Source organism: Arachis ipaensis, chromosome B1 (assembly GCF_059453495.1).
Source record: "Arachis ipaensis isolate K30076 ecotype BB chromosome B1, ASM5945349v1, whole genome shotgun sequence".
Taxonomy (NCBI): Eukaryota; Viridiplantae; Streptophyta; class Magnoliopsida; order Fabales; family Fabaceae; genus Arachis; species Arachis ipaensis.
The window spans coordinates 6,515,065-6,536,182 of NC_142436.1; the positions used below are offsets into that span (position 1 = coordinate 6,515,065).

General features: G+C 33.3%; 2 protein-coding genes across 2 annotated transcripts; one reads left to right on the plus strand and one right to left on the minus strand.

The window, feature by feature from the left end:
- Positions 1-10,721: 10,721 nt before the first annotated feature.
- LOC148575623 (uncharacterized) lies at positions 10,722-11,259 on the plus strand. The gene is made up of 2 exons (XM_088501656.1): positions 10,722-10,917; positions 10,991-11,259. Exons 1-2 carry the CDS (start codon positions 10,722-10,724, stop codon positions 11,257-11,259), a joined length of 465 nt encoding a protein of 154 aa, XP_088357782.1.
- Positions 11,260-16,766: 5,507 nt separating this feature from the next.
- On the minus strand, positions 16,767-19,691 carry LOC107645174 (uncharacterized). The gene is made up of 3 exons (XM_016349145.2): positions 19,170-19,691; positions 17,583-19,061; positions 16,767-16,982 (listed from the first exon to the last, which is right to left on the minus strand). Exons 1-3 carry the CDS (start codon positions 19,689-19,691, stop codon positions 16,767-16,769), a joined length of 2,217 nt encoding a protein of 738 aa, XP_016204631.2.
- Positions 19,692-21,118: the final 1,427 nt, after the last annotated feature.

Consider the following 21,118-nt stretch of genomic DNA (forward strand, 5'->3'; position numbering starts at 1 on the left):
ATTCAGGAATATGATCTTGTGTATCTACGGTAGACTTGATTGCAGAATTAGAAAATATAGAATGATAGGGAAATAGAGTTTCAATAAAGCTAACATGCCTTGCAAGGTAAATCTTACCATTCTTTGTAATGCACTTATAAGTTATAACCTTTATGATCAGGTTCATAGCAAAAAAAAAGACAAATCTTAAATTTATAGTCAAATTTAACATTCTTATATGGTCTTAAGAAAGGAAAGTATACACATCCAAATACTTTAAAGAAAGTAAAATCTAGTGTATGGTGAAATAGTTTCATAAAGATTTTTATATTTCAACACACTAATGGGTAATCTATTAACGATGTAAACAGATATAACAAATGCATCTTCCCAAAATTTCATAGGAAGAGATGTTGTAGCTAATAGGGAAAGTCCCATATTTATAATATGCCTATACTTCTTTTCAACATTACCTTGTTGGTGATGTGTGTAAGGATATGACATTCTATGTTGGATACCCTTGGTAGCAAAAAAGCTAGCAAAAGGTTTAGAAAGAAACTCACTTTCCTTGGCTATTTGTAGGGATTTAATGTTGTGACCAGTTTATTTTTCTATCAGTTTCTTGTAATTTTGAAAGGCTAATAAAGTTTGAGATTTATTCTGTAAAAGAAAAATAATAGTGAATTTTGAAAAGCCATCAACAAAATAGGCATAATATTTATAACTATTTTGAGAAGCCACATGGGATGGTCCTCAGAGATCAGCAAAAACACACTGCAATAGTGTACTATACACAGTTTCAGTTTGGTCAAAGTGTGATGGTAATCAGTGGCTAAGAGAAGGGGGGAGGGGTTAAATCTTAGCCCTTTTTGCTGAGTAATACTTGTTGCCTTTTAAATTAGTTTCAGGAGATTTTTCTGTGTTTTGTCTCACCAGACACGAGACATTTTCTTTTTGTCTCATACCCAGTCAGGAGATATTTTTCAATTTCGTCTCCTTAGCAACAGAGACTGAAATAGAGTAGAAGTGAAAGAGAGAATCACACCAAGAAGTATCCTGGTTCAGCTGCTAAGTACAATGCAGCCTACGTTCAGTTTTCATCACAACAATGATGGAATTTCACTATAATCAAACAGATTACAGACATCAATTCTTCCTAGGAACTACCCTTCCTATCCGGGACAAGTCCAGAATCTATCCCCAATCCTAAACTTGACTTGGTCACCTACTAAGCTTTCAACTGCTAAGTGCTAACCCAACTTGCAAGGAAATTCCCACAGAATCATGATACACAACACAGATGTACAAAGGACCTCTAAGACATCTATGGCTTTTTCTTTAATTTTGTACACTCTATCTTTTTCCACTCACTGCTTTTTCTTACAAACCTCACCCTGTTTGCCTTTTTCACCATGAGACTCAAACATACAAAATTAAAGAAAATACAAAATGAAACACATTGAAGGAGAAGAACTTCTGTTAGCTTGGGTAGCTATGAAAATTTTGTGCTTACTCTCCTTGTCTCAAGCTTTGTCTGTTCACCCTTATTATAGAAGAGGAAGCCTCCAAGATTGAAACGGTTCAACCGAGCCAACTTCTTCTTCTTCAACACCAAAATCGGTTCGAACAGAGAGAAGAAAGAGGGAACCGAAAAGCAAAACCAACATGCAATTACCTCTCTCTCATCCATTCTCATCAAGCTTCATCAATCCGAGCCTTCCATCTTGACTTGGTCTCCAAGAAGGATTTATAACCCTTGATGAACCCTTGATCCTTGACAGCTCCATTTGCTCTATTTTTGCTTCTTCCTCCACGTAGCTACAGTAGCTACCTTCTGTGATGGATGAACAAAAAGTAGAGACGAGCTTCACCTAAGGGATCTTCTTCTCTGACCGAAATGGATTGCTACCATTTTTAGGTATGGAGATCTTGAGACTTCTTCACCACATCTTACCTTTAGTGGTAAAGATCTCAGCCACGCCATACTGTAGATCTTCTTTTTACAAGGGCCATCATCACCTTGGTCGCTTGCCTCTTCATAGCTTCTGTTCTTCTCCCTATAATAGCTTGCATATGCTTCCTTTCCTGTCAATGAAGTGACCGAAACAAAAGAAAGAGAGGAGAGAGAAGAGAGAAAAGCTTTCAATGGAAGTAAAGGAAGAAATTAAAAGTAAGTTAAAATTTTCACTTTCCAAAACCCCATGCTTAGTAACGTGTGTGAGTAATAAAAGCCATCAAATTAATTTTGAATTTTCTCTCTCCTATTACCAATGCAATTAAATCCATTTAATTAAATTTGAATTTCATTCAAAGAGGGGAGTGGGTAACGGAATCAAACATGCACTACTCTTTCCTTCTTTCTTTTCAATTCAGATCAAGCCTTGTTGGTCTTGCAACAAAGATTTAATTGGGCTTGCTCAAGAATTTTCTGACCTAACTAACATATTAATAATTCAGCCATTCATCAAATAAAATTTTGTACAAGACTGAATATTACATTGGGTTTGATGTGATTTTTCGACCCAACAAAAATCTACAAATTAACAAAATTATTAATCAGCTAATTTTGAATTAAAATTTAATTTAATAATTTTGTAATTAATTATTTTTAACAATGTTTGATCATCATCATATTTCAAATTTTCCAAACTCAACAAAGTGCAATCTATGCATCGTTGCCAGAGGACAAATTTCACACTTATATGGTAAAGAAGATGCAGAATTTGTAATATGAAGGAGCATGTATTCATGATGGTAAACACAGTTTTCATGGCACAATGGTCAAGTTTTTGTGCTATAGAACAGTATTACTATTCTCGTTACATTGAGTATTGAAAGCAATAAAATCAATATCATTGGTGACAGTAAAATTACAAAGAACTAAATTGAAATTGTCTAAACCAGGAACAACACCATGATGAAAATTATAATTACAGCCTAAAGCAGTGTCGTGAGTACTAGGCTTAGGAACTTTGAGAGTGTCAAAGGAGTAAACTCCATTTCTAGCTACGCCATGTAGGAGAGAGTCCCTAATAACCTGATAACGGATAACACAAAAATCAGGCCAAAATGCAAAGAAAATCCCATTTTCAGCTATAAATCTGGACACACCTAGCAAATTTTGGGTAATTTGAGAGACATGAAGCAAATTCTTTAGATAGAAAAAGATATTAGCATATTTATCATAAAAAATAGAGGAGCCAAAATTCTTGATTGCAATATCTGTACCATTACCTACAAAGACTTGATTTGCGTCTGTGTTGCTTGTAAAAGAAGAAAGAAGATTTGAAGGGTCTGATGTGAGATGGTGGCTGGCATTAGAATTTGTAAGCTAGGATGCATCACTCGATGATGAGAATGGAATAGTAAGAAAGGTGATGGTTCTATCACGTTGGCACCAATTCTTGAACTCTCTTCAGATTCGGTGATTGTCTTTTTGGCAGCATCTGATGTGAATTGTTCTGGAACTTTTAATGGATTAAGGTGGGTTTTGAATCCCAAACTTTTAATGGTAAGAATTGCAAGATACCTCCAATTTGAGTAATTGTCTTCATTGAGTTTTTCAGCAATAGGTGAAAAGATTTTTTTTATTGAATCTGATTGTGTGATTTTTATTGTGAATCTAATATAATAATAAAATAGTAGCTCTGATACTATAAAGAATGCAACAAAAAACTATGATAATATTATTTTATAGCACGCTAGTAATTGAGATGAAACAAACCAAGAATAACAAGAGGTTAAAGAGGGTTTCTTGACAGAAAAAAAAGTTGAAAGTAGTAATAGAAGATAATGAAAATATTTCTTATTTTTTTATTATAGAATGAGATACACGCATCCCATATATATACGTACTAACCCAACAACAGAAATACTAACTAAACTATGTTAGCTCCTGAGTTTTTTTTCTGACTCCAATTCACTTTTATCCTTTATACAAAGATAATGCAAATTAATAGAAAAATATTCTCAATTTCTACGAACTTAATTAGTTGGTGAATTTTTATTAGATTTTTTGAGACATTTCTAAAATTTTATACAAGAGGGATCAACATATTTCGGGAGTATTCACATACTAATAAGTAATGATACTAGTGATGTTTTATGATTATTATGAAAAATTTTCAGCTTTACAACTTTGGACACACGAGTCCTATTCTATTCTGAGGTGTAGCCTAACCAATTTTCTTTATCCAATAAGATTTTTTCATCTCTACATATATGTAATCTATATTAGATAAGTTATATAAAATTTAGATTAGGAATGTGTTTTCTAATCCTTCATAAGTTTAAAACTTATGACGTGAAGATGAGATGTTGCTCTAAAAATATATTTTTCAATATATAATCTTCTTAAAATTTTTTATTGTCATATAGAAGCCAATTTCAAATCTCTATTTATATACTCTTGAAGTGAAAAGATTATAAATATAGATTTAAAATGAATGACAATCAGTCTAAATAAGTTAACTACTAAAGTATTATTTATACAACACATTAATTTTAATTTAACAAATTAGTATATATGTATTCACATTCTCTATGAGATAATATATAAAAATATATAACATATTTTTTATTTTTTAAATGAAAATATGCATATTTATTTTTGTTATAAAAATTTTATAAAATTAAATAAATTTTAATTTTAATTATTTTTAATATTATAAAAAATAAAATTAGTGAGTAATAATTTTACTTTTTTTAAAGAATAACAATTATTAATTAACAGTATTATATAGTTTGTGATTAAGAACTTATTTAGATGAGTTTTTACGAAAAAATCTTTTTTTAGTGATTTTTTTAAAAGTTTTTTAAAGATCTTTTGTTTAACAATTATGTTGGGTATAACAATATAAAAGTATTTTTTTTGTTTATTTATTATATTAAAAATATATTTTTTTAAATAAAAAATCTTTTAAAAAATATGTAAATTTTAGTTTTTAAAAAAGTTTTTTTTAGTGCTTTTATTTTTTGTACTAAAATTTTGTTAAATACACTAAAAAATAAAAAAAGATATTTTAATAATAAAAAAATCTTTTTCTAATAATTTAATGGTATCCAAACAAGCACTAAATTAAAATATCTACATTAGAATTATATCTTTTTAAAGATTTCTCTTTAAATAAAATTAGTAGTTGAATTTGTAGATATTTTTTCAAGATTTATGAGTAAAATTTTTAAACCTTCTTACTCTTATGTTAAACTGATTTGAGCAAGTACAATCTAACATGAGATAAATCAGATACAATTTGTCCTTAAATTACCTTCATTACTACCATAGTAAAAAAAAACTATTATAGAGAATTATTTTTGTTAAAATATATCTAGAATTATTTTATATTATAGTATCATATTCATTCTTAGAATCAAACTAATATGATCAATGTTGTTACCTATTAAAACGCACCAACATATTTTTGTCTATTCTTGAGTTAAAGTAGCCGTATTTATACCTAAAAATAATTTCATATTATTTTTGTTAGTTTAAACATCTACTAAAATTGCTAAAAATAAGATGAATACAATTAAATGCACAATATCTTGTTTTAACTCTTGTGAAATGATAGAAGAGAAAGAGTACAATAATAATTAACAATATTTTAGGTAGCGTTTGATGAAGAGACAGAGACGGAAAGACTGAGACTGAGAGAGAGAGACAGAGACTAAGAGACAGGAATTGAAATAAATCTCAATATTCTGTTTGGTGCAAAATGGGAGACAGGAATTGAAACACTAATGAAACTCTAATTTAATTTGCACAAATGGTAAAATTGGAATTAATTAATTGAAATGAAATTATTTTAGGTATAAAATGTTATTAAAGTTTCAGTCTCCATCTTTAAAAATTTCAGTCCCCTGTGTCCCTACTTTTTGGAGGTACTGAAATACTGAAATTTTAGAGACAGAGACAGAAATTTTAGTACCAGTCTCTAAACTAACAAACACAATACTGAATCTCAGTCTCTCCGTCTCTGTCTCAGTACCTCAAAATAAACGCTACGTTATAGTTTATAAAAAAATCAAAGAGTAAAAATAATGTATTATAAGAGAAAAAAAATTACTGATAGAAGAACAATTGGTAAAAAAAATCTCTTCTAGCATATATAATTTTTTATAGTGAATAAATTATAAAATATAGAAATAGGTCAAATTAAAAAATATTAATTCACGATCAGATAATTAATGGTGTACATAAAACTATTAGACAATAAATAGCAAAAAAAAATATTAATAGAAATATTTGATTTGATATTAAAATATAAAAAGAAATATTAATAACGAATAAAAATCTAAAAAAATTAAAATAAAAATATTTAAGACAAAAAAAATTAAAAAAAAATTGGTAAACAATGACACAAATATTAACATAACAATAAATTAAATCAATAATATATATATTGATTAAATTAAATAATTAATATAATAAATTAATTATAATTATTTGGCTCAATAAATTAAATTAAATAAATAAAAAATATATTATATATGTCATGTAAAAATTATAATACTTTTAAAACTATTAATCAAAATACGTGAGATAAAAAAATTAATACAAATTAAAAAAAATCAATTCATTTATTTTAATCAAATCAAATAATTAATATAATTAATTAATTATAAATAATATAGTCAAATAAAATATTAAATAATTTAATATTTATCTCCATCAAATTAAATAAATAATTAATTAACGCATTTAAATGAATCAAATAAAATAAAATAAATTAAAAAACATCTTAAAAACATGTCACGTTAGCTATATATTAATTAAAAAATTTTATTTGATAATAAATAATAGTTAATAGATTAAAATTTGCAAATTCCAGTTTGATTACTTTCTTAACAAATGTTTTTCCAAAATTAATAATCTATGATAATCTATTATTTTTATTATTGTATTTCAACCATGTTATATATATATATAAAATCAACTATAATATCTACTATTTGTATATAATTGTCATGAATTATTTTTTTTTAAGTTTAAATTGATAGGAAGAGGTAATATGAATGATTATATATCTAATATGTCTTCTCAAATAAGAGCGTCTTTGAGTTTGATTAATTTTTGTATATACATTTTTTTTCTCATTTTATTTATCTTATACTTTTTTTTTGAGATCACCAAGGATCGAATTTTAAATCTTTTAAACATAAAATTTTGATACTATGCTATGAAACCACTTCTCCCAAAATCTTAGTCTGACAAAAAAAGACTATATATCTAATAATAATAATAATAATATATATTAAAATATAAAATATATATTAAAAATTAACTAAATTGTATATATTTATATATAAATACATGATAACTGAGTTATTAGTTTAATTTATTTTAAATATGTATATACTACATAATATTTTTGTTGATATTTTATATTGTGATTAATTTCTTATATCCTATATATTACCATCTAAAATTAGAGTTGATAATGAGTAAAATAGAATAGAGTTTACACCCAATCTTAACTCTATTTGTGAGTTATATTTTTTTACTAAAATTTAATCATATTTTATTCGCGGGTTTATAACATAATAATTTTAACCCTATTTATCTTTACGGTGGATTTTTAATCCTATCCATATATAGATCATAAAAAGAATATAATCTGATAAAATTTTGGGGTTGTAATTTAGTATTTATATACTACTAAATAAATTTATCTTTTATATAAACCAAAATGATAAAATTTTAATTGAAGATTTGTTTAAATAGTTAAAGATTTTTTTACATAAATGAAAGAATTTTCCTTCGAGAGTCGCTCTTAATATATTTTTAATATAACATGACATAGAGCAATGTTAGAGGACCAGCAACTTTTGTGATTGGTAGTCATTAAATAGCCATCAATGATGATTTAATGGTATGAAATTAGTGTGAAATTTCATCTAATGGTTCATCTTTCTCTGCTGGTTACATGCTGATCAAAATTCAATAAAATTACTGGACCCTAAACTTTTTCTATAACAATATATAGGGTGCGGATTGGCAACTGCCACCCCTATCTATCAAAGATCATTAAAACAATGAAATTCTTGCTGAGTAATGTCCAAGCCAACACAAAATACGCGTTTATGACACATTAAAAATCCCCTTTTCTCCATAAATACACTCATCATTTCAAGTAGCACTACCAAACACACATAAATACCAATATAACATGCATAAACAAGAAGATGAGAGAATCGAATATGGTTGGTTCGGATCAATCCAAATCCAAATATTCCATAGTATGTTGGTTGATGTTGATGGGAATGGTTATTGCAACAACATTTACAGCAGCAGAGGATTGTGAAACCGATCTTCGTGGGCTTGAAATAGAGTGCATGTATTACATGCATAAAGGAGAGCCTCCAACACTTATGAACCCTAATAAACGCTGCTGTGACGTCATTCAACAAGCCAACCTTCCATGCTGCTGCGCTAATCTCAATCGCAAATTATGTCTGTAACCATTCTCTTCTTTTTAGTTTACTTTCTTTAATTACTCATCTTTTCTTCTCTTTCTTCTTTTTATTGAATTAACCAACTTCAAAAGCCCATGAAAAAATTTAAAATTTTTTATAGACTTTTAAAGGTGGTTAATTCAATATTAAATTTTAAATTTTTTTATGAGGTTGTAAAAGTGGTTGATTCAATACTTTTATTTCTTTATTTAATTGCATATTTCTTCTTAGTTTTTGTGGTGTGCCATTGCAATTTAGTTGTGGCATCTTGTTCATTAGATTATATAAGCTCTTCATCCACATTGAAAAAAAAAAAAAGAATCATTTATATATATAGGGTTTCACTATATATGGAGATGATCATCTAGTAAAATATTTGTGCTTATTATATATGTAGCTTTTTAAAATAGTAAATAATTAAGTCGACTAATTTAATTTTGTTGATTTGAAAATATATGAGTGACTTACTGACTTTTGTTTTGGTCCGGGAGATAATTTTTTATGTAGAAAAAGAAACTAATTTAATAGCAACTCCTCGTTTGTAACAAGATATATATGTAGATGAAAGCATGCAAGTTGGTTCATGGTAATTAAAGGAGCACATAATTATCTGTTTTCTTTGCTTTCTGAGTGTTGATAACCCACTAACAAAAATTGTCTTTCACCTAACTAACAATAACTTATCTCTTAAAAAGAAATGTCAAAAACACAAGTGAAAATGTATATAATGATGACTGTGAGTTTTTCACATAAAAAATACACTACACTTTTAAATAACCCACCTAAATATTGTTCGTAATGTTTAATATTTTTAAGGAAAAGTCTAGGAGCCAGCAAATTTGTTAAATTTTGGCCAACATATAAAGTGAACTATTAGATGAAATTTCACACCAATCTCACACCATTAAAACTATCATTGATGGCTATTTGATGGCTATAAATCACAAAAGTTGCTGCCCCTAACATTCTCCTTTTTGAATATTTTATACGGAAAGGTCAAGATTATTATTGTTGCAAAATCAACGGTTGATGATAGCTTACTAATTCCAATATTTTTTTTTTGCATAATAATTGATATTTTTGATAAATAATTAATAGATAGAAATTCACATGCAGTTGTTTTTATGTGAAATTGATTGCTAATAACTGTTAGATGGTAATTTAGTCAAACATATTAAATTATGAAAAAGTATAGAGTACCAATATATTATCTGCCAACTTATTATCAACAATAATTAATTATTATATTTTAAACACATATATAAAAAGACACATCCAAAAAATACATCTATAAAGACATTTCCATTAGACAAGTATAAAAAAAATATATTTTTATTAGACACATCCACAAAAACACTTCCATTAAATACCGTTATAAATCAGAGTTGGCAGAAGTTGACAGAAATATCGTTGATAACGTAGCAAGATTGTCAAATTATTTATCAATTCTTAACTATTAATTTCATGTGACGACACCAGCATATGAGTCTTCATCTAATTAATAATTTATAATTATTCTTTGTGTGTGGAGATGCTTTAATATGTTTATTTTCTGTGTATTAAAAGAATCACATTATTTTCGTTATAGTTTTAATTTGTTAGCATTATATATATATACAGCTTACCCGCCTGGTTTTACAATAGAAGATTTGCTTGATTGGAGGAAAGTGTTGCACACCTTGAACTTTTGTGGCAAACCTCTTGCTGTTGGTACCAAGTGTGGAAGTGAGTTACTCATAATTTTTTATATAAAATATATATATATATATATATATATACTAAAAATTAATTATTAAATTAGTCATTAGGTATATATTAAAAATAATATATATTTATACATATTGATCACAAATTTTTTAACTAAATAATCAATTATCAGAATGATCAAACTTTTTAAAATATTATAATAATTTTGTATGAGATGTTAATATGTATTTTTATGAGATAAGCATCAATGTAGTCCCTGAAGTTGCACTCGAGTCTCAAAATAGTCCCTGAACTTAAAAGTTCCTCAGAGTCATCCCCGAACTTGCACTCCAGGACTCAAAGTTGTCCTTCCGGCAATTTATGGACAGGTGGCGCAATCGGAAAGCTTAGTTGGCAGCGTCGTTGACACGTAGGACTCACAACAGCTAGCTGATGTGGCAGAGTAAACTCTTCCGACTCAATTTGGTCCCTCAGGTGAAGTTAAAACCCTAATCCCCAAATTTGAAGGCCACATTGTTCACTCTGCTCTCTTCTCGTCGGTGCTGTGTTCTTCTCTTTTCCCTCTCTAAAACCCGTCGGTTATGGCTAGCACGAGCAATACAGCTGGGAGCTCGAACAACCCACAATCATTTGGAAGTATCATGAGTAGAATGAACAGAAACAGAGAAGCTCGTTTGCCAGAATGGTGTGCCTGCAGGTCGAGACCGGTGCTGCGGTGGTCAGGGACGGATTCTAATCCAGGGAGACCGTTCCTGGGTTGCCCAAACTACAATGTAAGTATTGTTGTTATTGATTGCTGTATTTATGGATATAAATTTTGCTGATTGAATTTTCTTTGATGTGCATACAGTAGGTAAGAAATGGTGTGGATTGTTTTTCTGGGTTGATAAAATTTTGGAAGATGCCATGCCATGTGATGATAGAACAAGACATTCAGTTGATGATGAGGAATGGAAGATGAAGATGGCTTGGAAATTTGGTAAATTAGAAGCTAAAATTAGGGTTCTCAAAATGGGGAGAATTTTGATGTTTGTGTTCATGCTGCTGATTGTAATTGGTGTTCTTGTATTAAAGCTGGATAGACAGCAGAGTCAACTGTATCTAGCAAAAAACAAATGACATGCATGTTATATGCATTCCTTGTTCATGTAGTTGTTCCTATCCTTTTGTTTGAAAGAAATGGAAATTAACACTACAACATTTTGGGTCTATGGCCACGGTTTTTTTGGTCACAGTAAAAAATCGTGACCATAGAGGGTCTATGGTCACGGTTTTTTACCGTGACAAAAAAAAAAGCTATGGTCACGGTTTTTAGAGAAAGGGTGACCATAGAGCATCTATGGTCACGGTTTTTAAAAAAGGGTTGCCTAAAAGGGTCTATGGTCACGGTTTTGGGGGGTGGCCTAAAGGGGTCTATGGTCACGGTTTTTTACAGTGACTAAAAAAGGTCTATGGTCACGGTTTTTCAAAAAAGGGTGACCTAAAGGGGTCTATGGTCACGGTTTTGTGGAGTGGCCTAAAGGGGTCTATGGTCACGATTTTTGGGGGTGGCCTAAAGGGGTCTATGGTCAAGGTTTTGGGGGTGACCTAAAGGGGTCTATGGTCACGGTTTTTTACAGTGACCAAAAAGGGTCTATGGTCACGATTTTTCAAAAAAGGGTGACCTAAAAGGATTTATGGTCACGGTTTTAGGGGGTGATCTAAAGGTATCTATAGTCACGGTTTTGGGGGGTGACCTAAAAGAGTCTATAGTCACGGTTATTGAGAGTGGCCTAAAGTGGTCTATGATCACAAATTTTTTTTTAATTTCATCCCCAAAACGGCGTCGTTTCTCCTCTCTCAAAATCTCTATTTTTTCATTTTTTTATTATCCCTCCCCGAAACGTGGTCGTTTCCCCATCCTTCCCAAAATCCTCCTCCCTCCCAAAATTCCCATTCCCTCGTAACTTAGAAAAAAAAAGAAGAAGATAACCCTAGCCCGTTTCGTTCTTCTTCTTCTTCTTCTTCTTCTTCTTCTTCTTCTTCTTCTTCCGAGCTCACTTTCCTTCCTCCCAGCCCCCACCATCACCAAAGGCAGAAACCCCCACTCTATTCACTGCGTATCCCAACTCAGTCTCTCTTCACTGTGTGCGCCGTGTCTGCTTCTTCGCTCCTGGTCGTGGGTTGTCGTTGCTCCGCTCCTTGCCGTGGGTCGTCGCTGCTTCTTTGCCTCATCGCCAGGCTTGTTGTTGCTTCCCTTCTTTCGCGTCGTTGCTGTTGCTTCCCTGCTTCACTGCTCGGTGGTCTTTGCTCCTCTGATTTTAAGATTTTGAGTTTGTGTTCTGAGTTTGGAATTGAGAAAAAGAATCCGGGAAGAGTGCGAATGTGTGAATGGATCTTAAGTCATAACCTCATATGAACTCGCCATTTTTTAATAAGAAAAAATGAAGACCACGAACGGCGGCATGGTCATGAACCCTACCGATGCTTATCGAAAGGAGCTTCACAAGAAGGAATTGAAAAGGGTAATTCTTCACTCTTTTCTCATATTTTTTTTTCAATATGTACCCTAATTAGTTGAAAAACTATAATGCAAGTAGCCGCTGTACAAATTGAAGGGGAAGTCATAATGATAGACATAGGGGTATTTCTTTCTAACCCTAGTAGCTGCTTCAATGAAACCCAGCTTTATCTACTGAGATTTTTGTTATTACGAAGTTCTTGCTTACTTATTTATTTTAATTTAGTTATAATTATTTGTTCTTTTGTTTTTGCTTAATAGAATAAGAAGGAAAGGAAGAAGGTGAGGGAAGTGAAAATTCTTAAGAAAGATCCTGAGCTGAAGAAACAGATTGAGAACTTGAAAATGATGAGTATGTCAAGTCTTGAGCTTTCTCACACCACTTTCTTTTATTTATTTGTTGTTGTTGTTATTGTTTTATTATTATTGTTATTGTTGTCATCATGAAAGTATTAATTGATCATGTGTTTTGCTATAGAATGCATGAATCTCTTATCATGTGGAATAGTGAAAACTAATTTGTAGTGACTTGCAATATCTGCTAAGTGCCGAGAATTGAGATTTCTTCAAGAATCATGATCATCTTCTGATAATTAGAACTAGTTAACATGATAAGATTTACATGAAGTTAAAGAAAATAGAGGTCAGTAAGTTTGTGAGCATAAATTCTTTCAAATTGCCTCCAAATTAGTGGTTATCTTGGGAACGTTGTTTGATTCTCAATGGAGGAATTATGTTCACTTGTATATAACTGCACACAATTATTTTCTTTTTATGAAAAACAATAATGGAGAACATATAACTGTGATAGTTGATCTCTGGCACTCTGAGGCCAATTTTCAAGTTGATTTTATCTCTGACCTTAATTAAATTTACACTCAGAAGTCACTCCACACAGTTGTATGCTAATCTTTTTTTATAAATAGTTTCTGTAAATTATTACTTATTATGATGTATTGATCTAAAACCGATTTCTTTCTTAACTAGGAATATGAAGATAAAATGAAGGAGAAGGGTGAGATCCTGTTATGTTCAGGTGAGGGATTTCTCCATTACTTAAAAGCAACCTTTTAACCCACTTTTTTTGTTGTTAGTTTATACATTCTAGAATGCCTTTTCGGCATAAGATGAACATTACAAGAGAAAGCATAATGCTGGGGGCTAATTCTTCATATAGATTTCGTCGCATCCTTCTGTTTTCTTTTTTTTCCTTCTTTCTTTTTAAATTTGTTAACACTTTGTTGGGGGTCAAAACGCATTAATGTCACTTTGTGCTTTGAATTCCTGGAACCTTGAATGTAATAAAATCAAAGAGGACATGGAAAGTAAAGACTTTCACCAAAGGCTTGGAATTCTTCAAGATAGTAACTGACCTTGCTGAAAGTGAAGGTATTTTTCAAACAAAGCGATCAACTGTTTCAGATTTTCCTGATCTTGTGTGTCCAATACTCTAATGTGCTTGTGTGTTTTTTTAATGTAATTTGTCATGTTCTAACTAATTTCTAATCAATTGTTCAATGGTTCAATTTTTTTTTTGGGTTTCAGGTGAAAAATATTACAAGATGAGCGAACAAATTAGAGAAGAATTTTTTTTTTGTTTTCAAAGGATGAGAAGAATATGTACTATATTAGAGAATATTTTTGTTTTCACAGTATAATATTTTGATGTCTTTTGTAATTTTTTTAATAGCTTCTACCTGGTATTACATGTAATGAATAAATTATACCATATTTTGATTTGTCTTGTTTGGACTAAAAACATATATAGTTTATAATGTAAATTTTACAATTTAGATTTATTGAATTTCTTCTTTTTAGACTTATTTTGTGATTATCATAATTTTGGGATCTGATTATGCTTTAAAAAAATAAATCTAAAAAAACAGAATAAATTATGATCACGGTTTTAAAATAGGGTGACTATAGATAAGGCTGTGGTCACGGCGAAAAACCGTGACCATAGATAGGGCTATGGTCACGGTTTTAAGGAGGGGTGACCATAGAGGCTATGGCCACAGTGAAAAACCGTGACCATAGATAGGCTATGGTCACAGTTTTAAGGAGGGTGACCATAGAGTCTATGGCCACGGTGAAAAACTGTGACCATAGATAGGGCTATGGTCACGGTTTTAAGGAGGGGTGACCATAGAGGCTATGGTCACGGTTTTTTACCGTGACCATAGATTAACCTATGGTCACGGTAAAAAAACGTGGCCTAAAGTGTCAGATTTTGAAAATTGAAACCGTGACCATAGCTCAAAAAATCGTGACCATAGACCTATAGCCACGAGAGAATAGACCACGGTAAAAAATCGTGACCATAGGTCCAAAACCGTGACCATAGATCTATAGTCACCCTTTTTACTAGCTATGGTCACGATTTTTTACCGTGGCCATAGGCCTTTTTTTTGTAGTGTAAGGTGTTTGATTATATGCATACTTCTGTTCCTGGACTTCTTTTCAATGAAATAGAAATGGACAGCACTTGAACTAGTCTTAAGTTTGTAACAGAGGATAATATATAAACAAAAGGCTAAGAAAACTCAATTGAATAAAATCATAATTCATAATTCATATTCATATTGGTAATGTTTGATTCAAAAAAGGCAATATAGAGCCAAAACACCAGCAAAATAGATACAAAAAAATAGCCTGCTTTCCCTAAAATCCCCAACACTGGGACAATGTTTTAGACATTATAAACAACATCAGTAAAATAGATACAAAAAGACAGCCTGCTTTCCCTAAACATAATCATCCTAATCTTCATTTTTTGTGCCTGGGTGCCTTGAATCTAGGATTCGGCACAAACTTCATGAAATTTGTAAGCCTTGTAGCAGTTCCCTGTGTTGCACCTTGCATAGAGTTAGGTGGGGGATTCCTTGATGTATGACTACTTCCCGGTGGGATAGCAGCAGGTGGAGTGGTTACTGGTGGATTGCTACTTCCTGAAGCTGGTTTTTCACAACCCTTGGCTAACTTTCTTTTTAGAGGGAGCTTTGGTGGCCTAACAGGTGAGGGTAGAACCTATCAGCCAAAAAAAATGTAACATAGTTAGTAAACTAGGTAAGGATGTGAGTATGATAAATTTAAAATCATATAAGCTCGTGAACCTGTTGAGAGTCATCAGTTGCTTCCAAGGGTGGTTGACTTTGGTCAATATTGATTTCGGTTGGGGTTTCTGGGACAGGGGCAGCAGAGTTGACCTGACCTTCACCACCATTAGCAGCAGTGGGTTGTGCAGCGGCAGCCTCTATAGCAGCAGCTTCTGCAGCTGCAGTAGCCTCTTCGGCAGCAGCCCTCTTTGGACAGTTCCTTCTGGTGTGTGCTGCTTCGCCACAACAACGACATCGACTTTTTTTATATATTATTTTCATCTTCGTCTTCAACTTCTTACTCCCACTTGACTCCTCATCTGCATCTTTTCTTCTTTTTTTCTTAAGTAGTCCGGGCTTGTTTCTAAATTTTGGTGCTTGTGGTCTGTTATATGGTGACTTTTTTCATAGTGCTTAACCTGGAATTGGATTGATATGGAAGACATATGTGTTATTATATGCTTCCATGGTCAACCACTGATGACAGTAGTCCTCCAGTCTCTTACCAGCCCTTTCCAGTGCAGTACACGCATGCACACATGGCATCCCTAAACAGCATTCACACAACAACGAAGACAACAACAGTAAGCCTACAACAAAGGTTGATAATGATAATAAGACTAAGACAATGAATTTAAAAAACATTACCACTCAATTGCCAGAAACTACATGTGCAGAGCCTCTTTCCCAAGTCCACAACCATGTTGGTCGGTCAGCCATGTACTTCGAACTTCTCATAATCTGCTATTCTGCGTCACCAGACCACATCGGGACCCAATTTTTTTATTCCTTCCATATCTTTTCTAACCTACTGCGCTGTATAGGAGGTAGAACTCCAGTGTTTGAATTCAGCTTCACCTTGTTCCTAGCTATCGACCTCATTGCATACATTCTGACTTCTTCTAAGAGTGTGAAATAGGCTTAGCTCTAGCATCTTTGATCCTGGAGTTGAAGACTTCACAGGAATTGTTGCAGATGTTATCTATTTTAGGTGCATTACTGAAGAATACCCGGCTCCAAGAGTCTCTAGGTTACTTATTCAAATACTCCCAGGCTTCCTTATTAACCCTTTCAATCTTTTTGATGATATCAAGGAAGCCATCTTGGCTAGTACACCTTGCACAATCCCAAAGTAACCCTCTAAGCTGGAGATCCTTCCATTTCTTGTTGAAGTTCTTCCACATATGCCAAACACAGAATCTGTGATGGACATCTGGAAAAACCTCCTTAACTGCATTTATAAGGCCCTGTTTCAGATACCAAAGAAGGGGTCAGATAGTTGTTATCGGGCAGCAAATCTGTCCCTACAGTTATATAAGTGACATCAAAATAGTCTCTAGACTTGTTCAAGTGACATCAAACTAGTCCCTACACTTATGTAAGTGACATCAAACTAGTCCCTACACAGCACTATTACAGAACATTATGCAGAACAGGATAAATGAGTAACAACAGATTGACAGAACATTATGCAGCATATAATCAGTCCAGGATTAATTCTGCATATATAGACAGCAGCCCAGTGTATTAACATCATATAGATAACTACAATAGATTGGTTGACACTAAATAACTTAGAATTCTTAAGTCACAACCACTTTATAAATAAGTCACAATAGATTAATTCAGCAAATATAGACAGCAGCCATGTGTATAATCATCATGTTGAAACACACCCAATCGGTAACTAATAAGTAACAACCAGTGACTTGTTATAACTAAGAACTATTAAGTCACAACCAGTGTATAAACATCATTTTAAGTCACAATAGATCAATTCAGCATATATAATCAGCAGCCCAGTGTATAAACATCATTTTAAGTGACAACCTATAAATATTGCATACCTTCTGCATATCTGAGATAAAACGGAGCTTGTTCTTCTTATAATCCCCCAGGTCTTGATGAAGTAATTCCAAGAACCATCTCCAGTTTTCAGTGTTCTCAACAAGGACAATTGCATAGGCAATAACATATATATGATTGTTTGCATCTTGGCCAATTGCAGACAATATCTGACCACCATGCTGGGTCTTCAGAAAAGCCCCATCCAAGCCTATGAGGGGTCTGCAACCAGCCAGAAATCCTTTTTTACATCCCTCCAAACAGATATACATCTTCTCGAAAATTGGATCATCATCAGGGTTGGGCTGAGGTATAACCCCAACTGTGACAGTGGATCCTGGATTGCTCTTCAGCAGTGTCAGCCCATAATCTCTCACCATGCCATATTGGGCAGCTACATCACCGTACACAACAGATCTAGCATCTCCTAAGGTCCTGGTCAGTGAAGACTTGTTTAGTTCCAGATCACATTTAGTCTTAAAATATTGTGCAGCCTCAGAGTGTCTCAGATTCGGATATTTTCTTAGTTTCTTCACCAATTTGCAGGCTAGCCACTTCCTATTAGCTAGTCTGTTTTTGGTCTCTCTTGCACAGGTGTGGTCATCCATGAATGTCTTGATCTGCCAGCAGTTGTTCTCAGTATTGTTAGAGGCATACACAAGCCAGCCACAGCTCGCATCCTTACACACAGCTCTCATCCTCACATTATCGTTCTTCTTAAACCAAATCCTTCTACCCTCTTGTATGCAATACTCACGCACAGCCTCTTTGAACTCCATTTTTGTAGTGAAAGTCATTCCAACCTCTAGCCTAAGCTCTCCAAACCTCCCTCCTTCTCTAAATGCAGGGAATACGTCATCTGAATCAACTTCCTCCAACTCATCCTCAGAGTTTGGAGGAGTCTTCATTTCTTCCGAGTGCCATGAGTCTCCACCATCAGAATCATTATAAGGATCATCCTGCACATCATGATAAGGAGCAACTGATGATCTAAACTTAGGAATCGGTCCAAAAATGATTTCATCATCCTCAAAATTTGAGTCTGCACAAACAGGACCATCTTCTTCAACCATAACAGACTTCTTTCCTTTTATAAGTTTCTTCCCTGGCCTACTTCTCAATTTCACATTACTCTTTCCTGCTGTCCTATCCGGAGGCAAGTCTTCTTCACTGGACACTTCATCACCACCAGGCCTATATGCTTCATCCTCTGTACTATCGTCACTGTCATGGCTGTCTGAGGATCCCTCTGAACTAGACAAAGCAACAAAGGCTGTCTTGGGCTGTTTTTCTTTACCAGTTGTTCTTGCAATATTTCCAGTGGCAGCAGCTCTTGTCAGTGGCCTCCTTCCACATGCTGCTGCTGCTATTTTTACATTTTTATAGCCTCTCTTTGTTTTAGCCTTCTTGGTTTCTTTTCCTTTGGACCAAGGTTTCAAAATTGCTGTGGGTTGGGGCATTTTTTTTTGTGGGATTTTGGGCTTGCTTTTACTGGGTTGGGCCATTGTTTTTGGTGGTGGATTGGGCTTAGGTCCAAGACTTGCAGTGGGTTGGGGGGAAATTTTTCCTGCTTTGTTTCGGTTACCAGCAGCTAATGAGGTAGGTGGCTCCTTTGGTTTTGTGGATTCAGTAGTATTCTTTGGTTCAGAAGTTGGATTGCATGGTGTTGTGCTGGGAATTGGTTCAGCTGTGGCATTGGTGGTGGGTTTTGGGGTGGGGATAATGGTTGGTATCAGCATCAGCTCCTTGCCAGAAACCACTGGTTCTGCTTCCTCAATATACACAGGCTCAGATACTCCATGTTCGTAGTACACATGAATAACCCCCTTGTTCTGCTGAGCCAGGTAACACATCTCCATCAGCTCATTATCATCTGTTATTGCTCTTAAACCAGTTTTCATAGGCCGATTAGGCACCAGCCACCAAGTTTGGCTAACCTTGTCATACCCAATTTTCTTGTGATAGTCTCGGACGAAGAATACATCCAGCGTGTCTGTATCAATATCCGGCAACTCACAAGTCTCTCCACCATTGTAAGACATACTCCCATCAGCCTCTGTGATAAACGACCCTCCATGGTGAAATATAATTGTAATTAACGGATCACCCATCTGCCAATATTTACAAAAAAAATTAATTGATCACACCCATTGTTTGAAATCAGACATCACTGCTAGTAATAGATTGGAAATCTGAAAGTAAAGAATAATCAATTATTGTCCACTAATAAGAAATGAATAAACATTACTGATGTCACACCAAGAAATCACATCTAGCTATGCAGAGAAAGTGTGAAATCAAAAACATTATTTTGGTTTAACTAAAGATAGCAGTTCTCTAGACACTAACTTCAATCTTCATGGATCAAACCATTCAAATTTACATACCCTTTTCCACAACTAATCCACTAGTCCAGACCAAATTCATCTAACAACTTCACTATTCCAATAGCTAAGTTAACTTCATTAGCAATTGCAAAACTTACTTTATATTATTCTAACATATGTATGCAAGAATCCATTATGATCACACATTCAGTTTAACTAAACAGCATTACATATTACATTCAGTTTAACTAAACCAACCCAATACAAAGAAAGGCAATTAGGTAAATCAGTCAAATTCAGAATTTGTTATCAGAGTTACAAAAAATTTCAACTCCCAAAAGATCTTTACTTCTACTGTGATCATGCAAACTCTGTTTAACAAATTCATTGATCAAAGTCATTGTCCTGAAACACATTAACAGTTTGAAAACTCCTCCACTAAGAGCAGTAAACCCTAACACATAAAGAACACATTTTCATATCATCAAAACACAGGAAATACTCCTACTCTACAATTTTCTTGGCCAAACCACTACGAAAGCCAGTAGTGATCAAACCCTAGCACAGAGAACAGAACAGAGGCGTTCATACCCACCAGGACAATCGAAAAAAACGGCCTGAACTTTTGTGAATATTAGATTAACAACAACATCAAAAAACAGAGGAACCACATTTTTTTTTCATTTTTGGCTTACCTCTTTCAGAGCAATCAGGCTTCCCAACTTTGTGTATGAAGGAGAGGAAAGCAGCGATGCTCCAGAGTCAACGTCTTCCACTGAAATCGGTGCGGTTAATGGAGGAGCACATGCGCCATTGGAGATTGAGGGAGGGAGAAGAAGAAACCTCACTCTGTGTTGTGTTTGTTTCGTGTTTAGAGAGGAGGGAGACAATACGTTATTGAAACGTTGAGGGAGGGACGTAATCAGCGTGAAACGACGTCGTTTCATGTCATTTTGGCGCCACAGCCAAAACGACGTCGTTTCTGTGAGTCCCACGTGTCAACGACGCTGCCAGCTAAGTTTTCTGATTGCGCCACCTGTCCATAAATTGCCGGAAGGACCACTTTGAGTCCCGGAGTGCAAGTTCGAGGATGACTCTGAAGAACTTTTAAGTTCAGGGACTACTTTAAGGCTCGAGTGCAACTTCAGGGACTACATTGAGACTTATCTCGTATTTTTATATGTGGTTAATTAACAATTGATTTTAGTATA

Coding starts and splice junctions, on each gene's coding strand:
- LOC148575623 (XM_088501656.1), top strand. CDS start 10,722: ATGGCTAGCACGAGCAATACAGCTGGGAGCTCGAACAACCCACAATCA. Junction 10,918..10,990: donor TTGCCCAAACTACAATGTAA/GTATTGTTGTTA, acceptor ATGTGCATACAG/TAGGTAAGAAATGGTGTGGA.
- LOC107645174 (XM_016349145.2), bottom strand. CDS start 19,691: ATGGGTGATCCGTTAATTACAATTATATTTCACCATGGAGGGTCGTTT. Junction 19,062..19,169: donor AGCCACCTACCTCATTAGCT/GCTGGTAACCGA, acceptor AGTAAAAGCAAG/CCCAAAATCCCACAAAAAAA. Junction 16,983..17,582: donor TTATCTCAGATATGCAGAAG/GTATGCAATATT, acceptor TATCTGAAACAG/GGCCTTATAAATGCAGTTAA.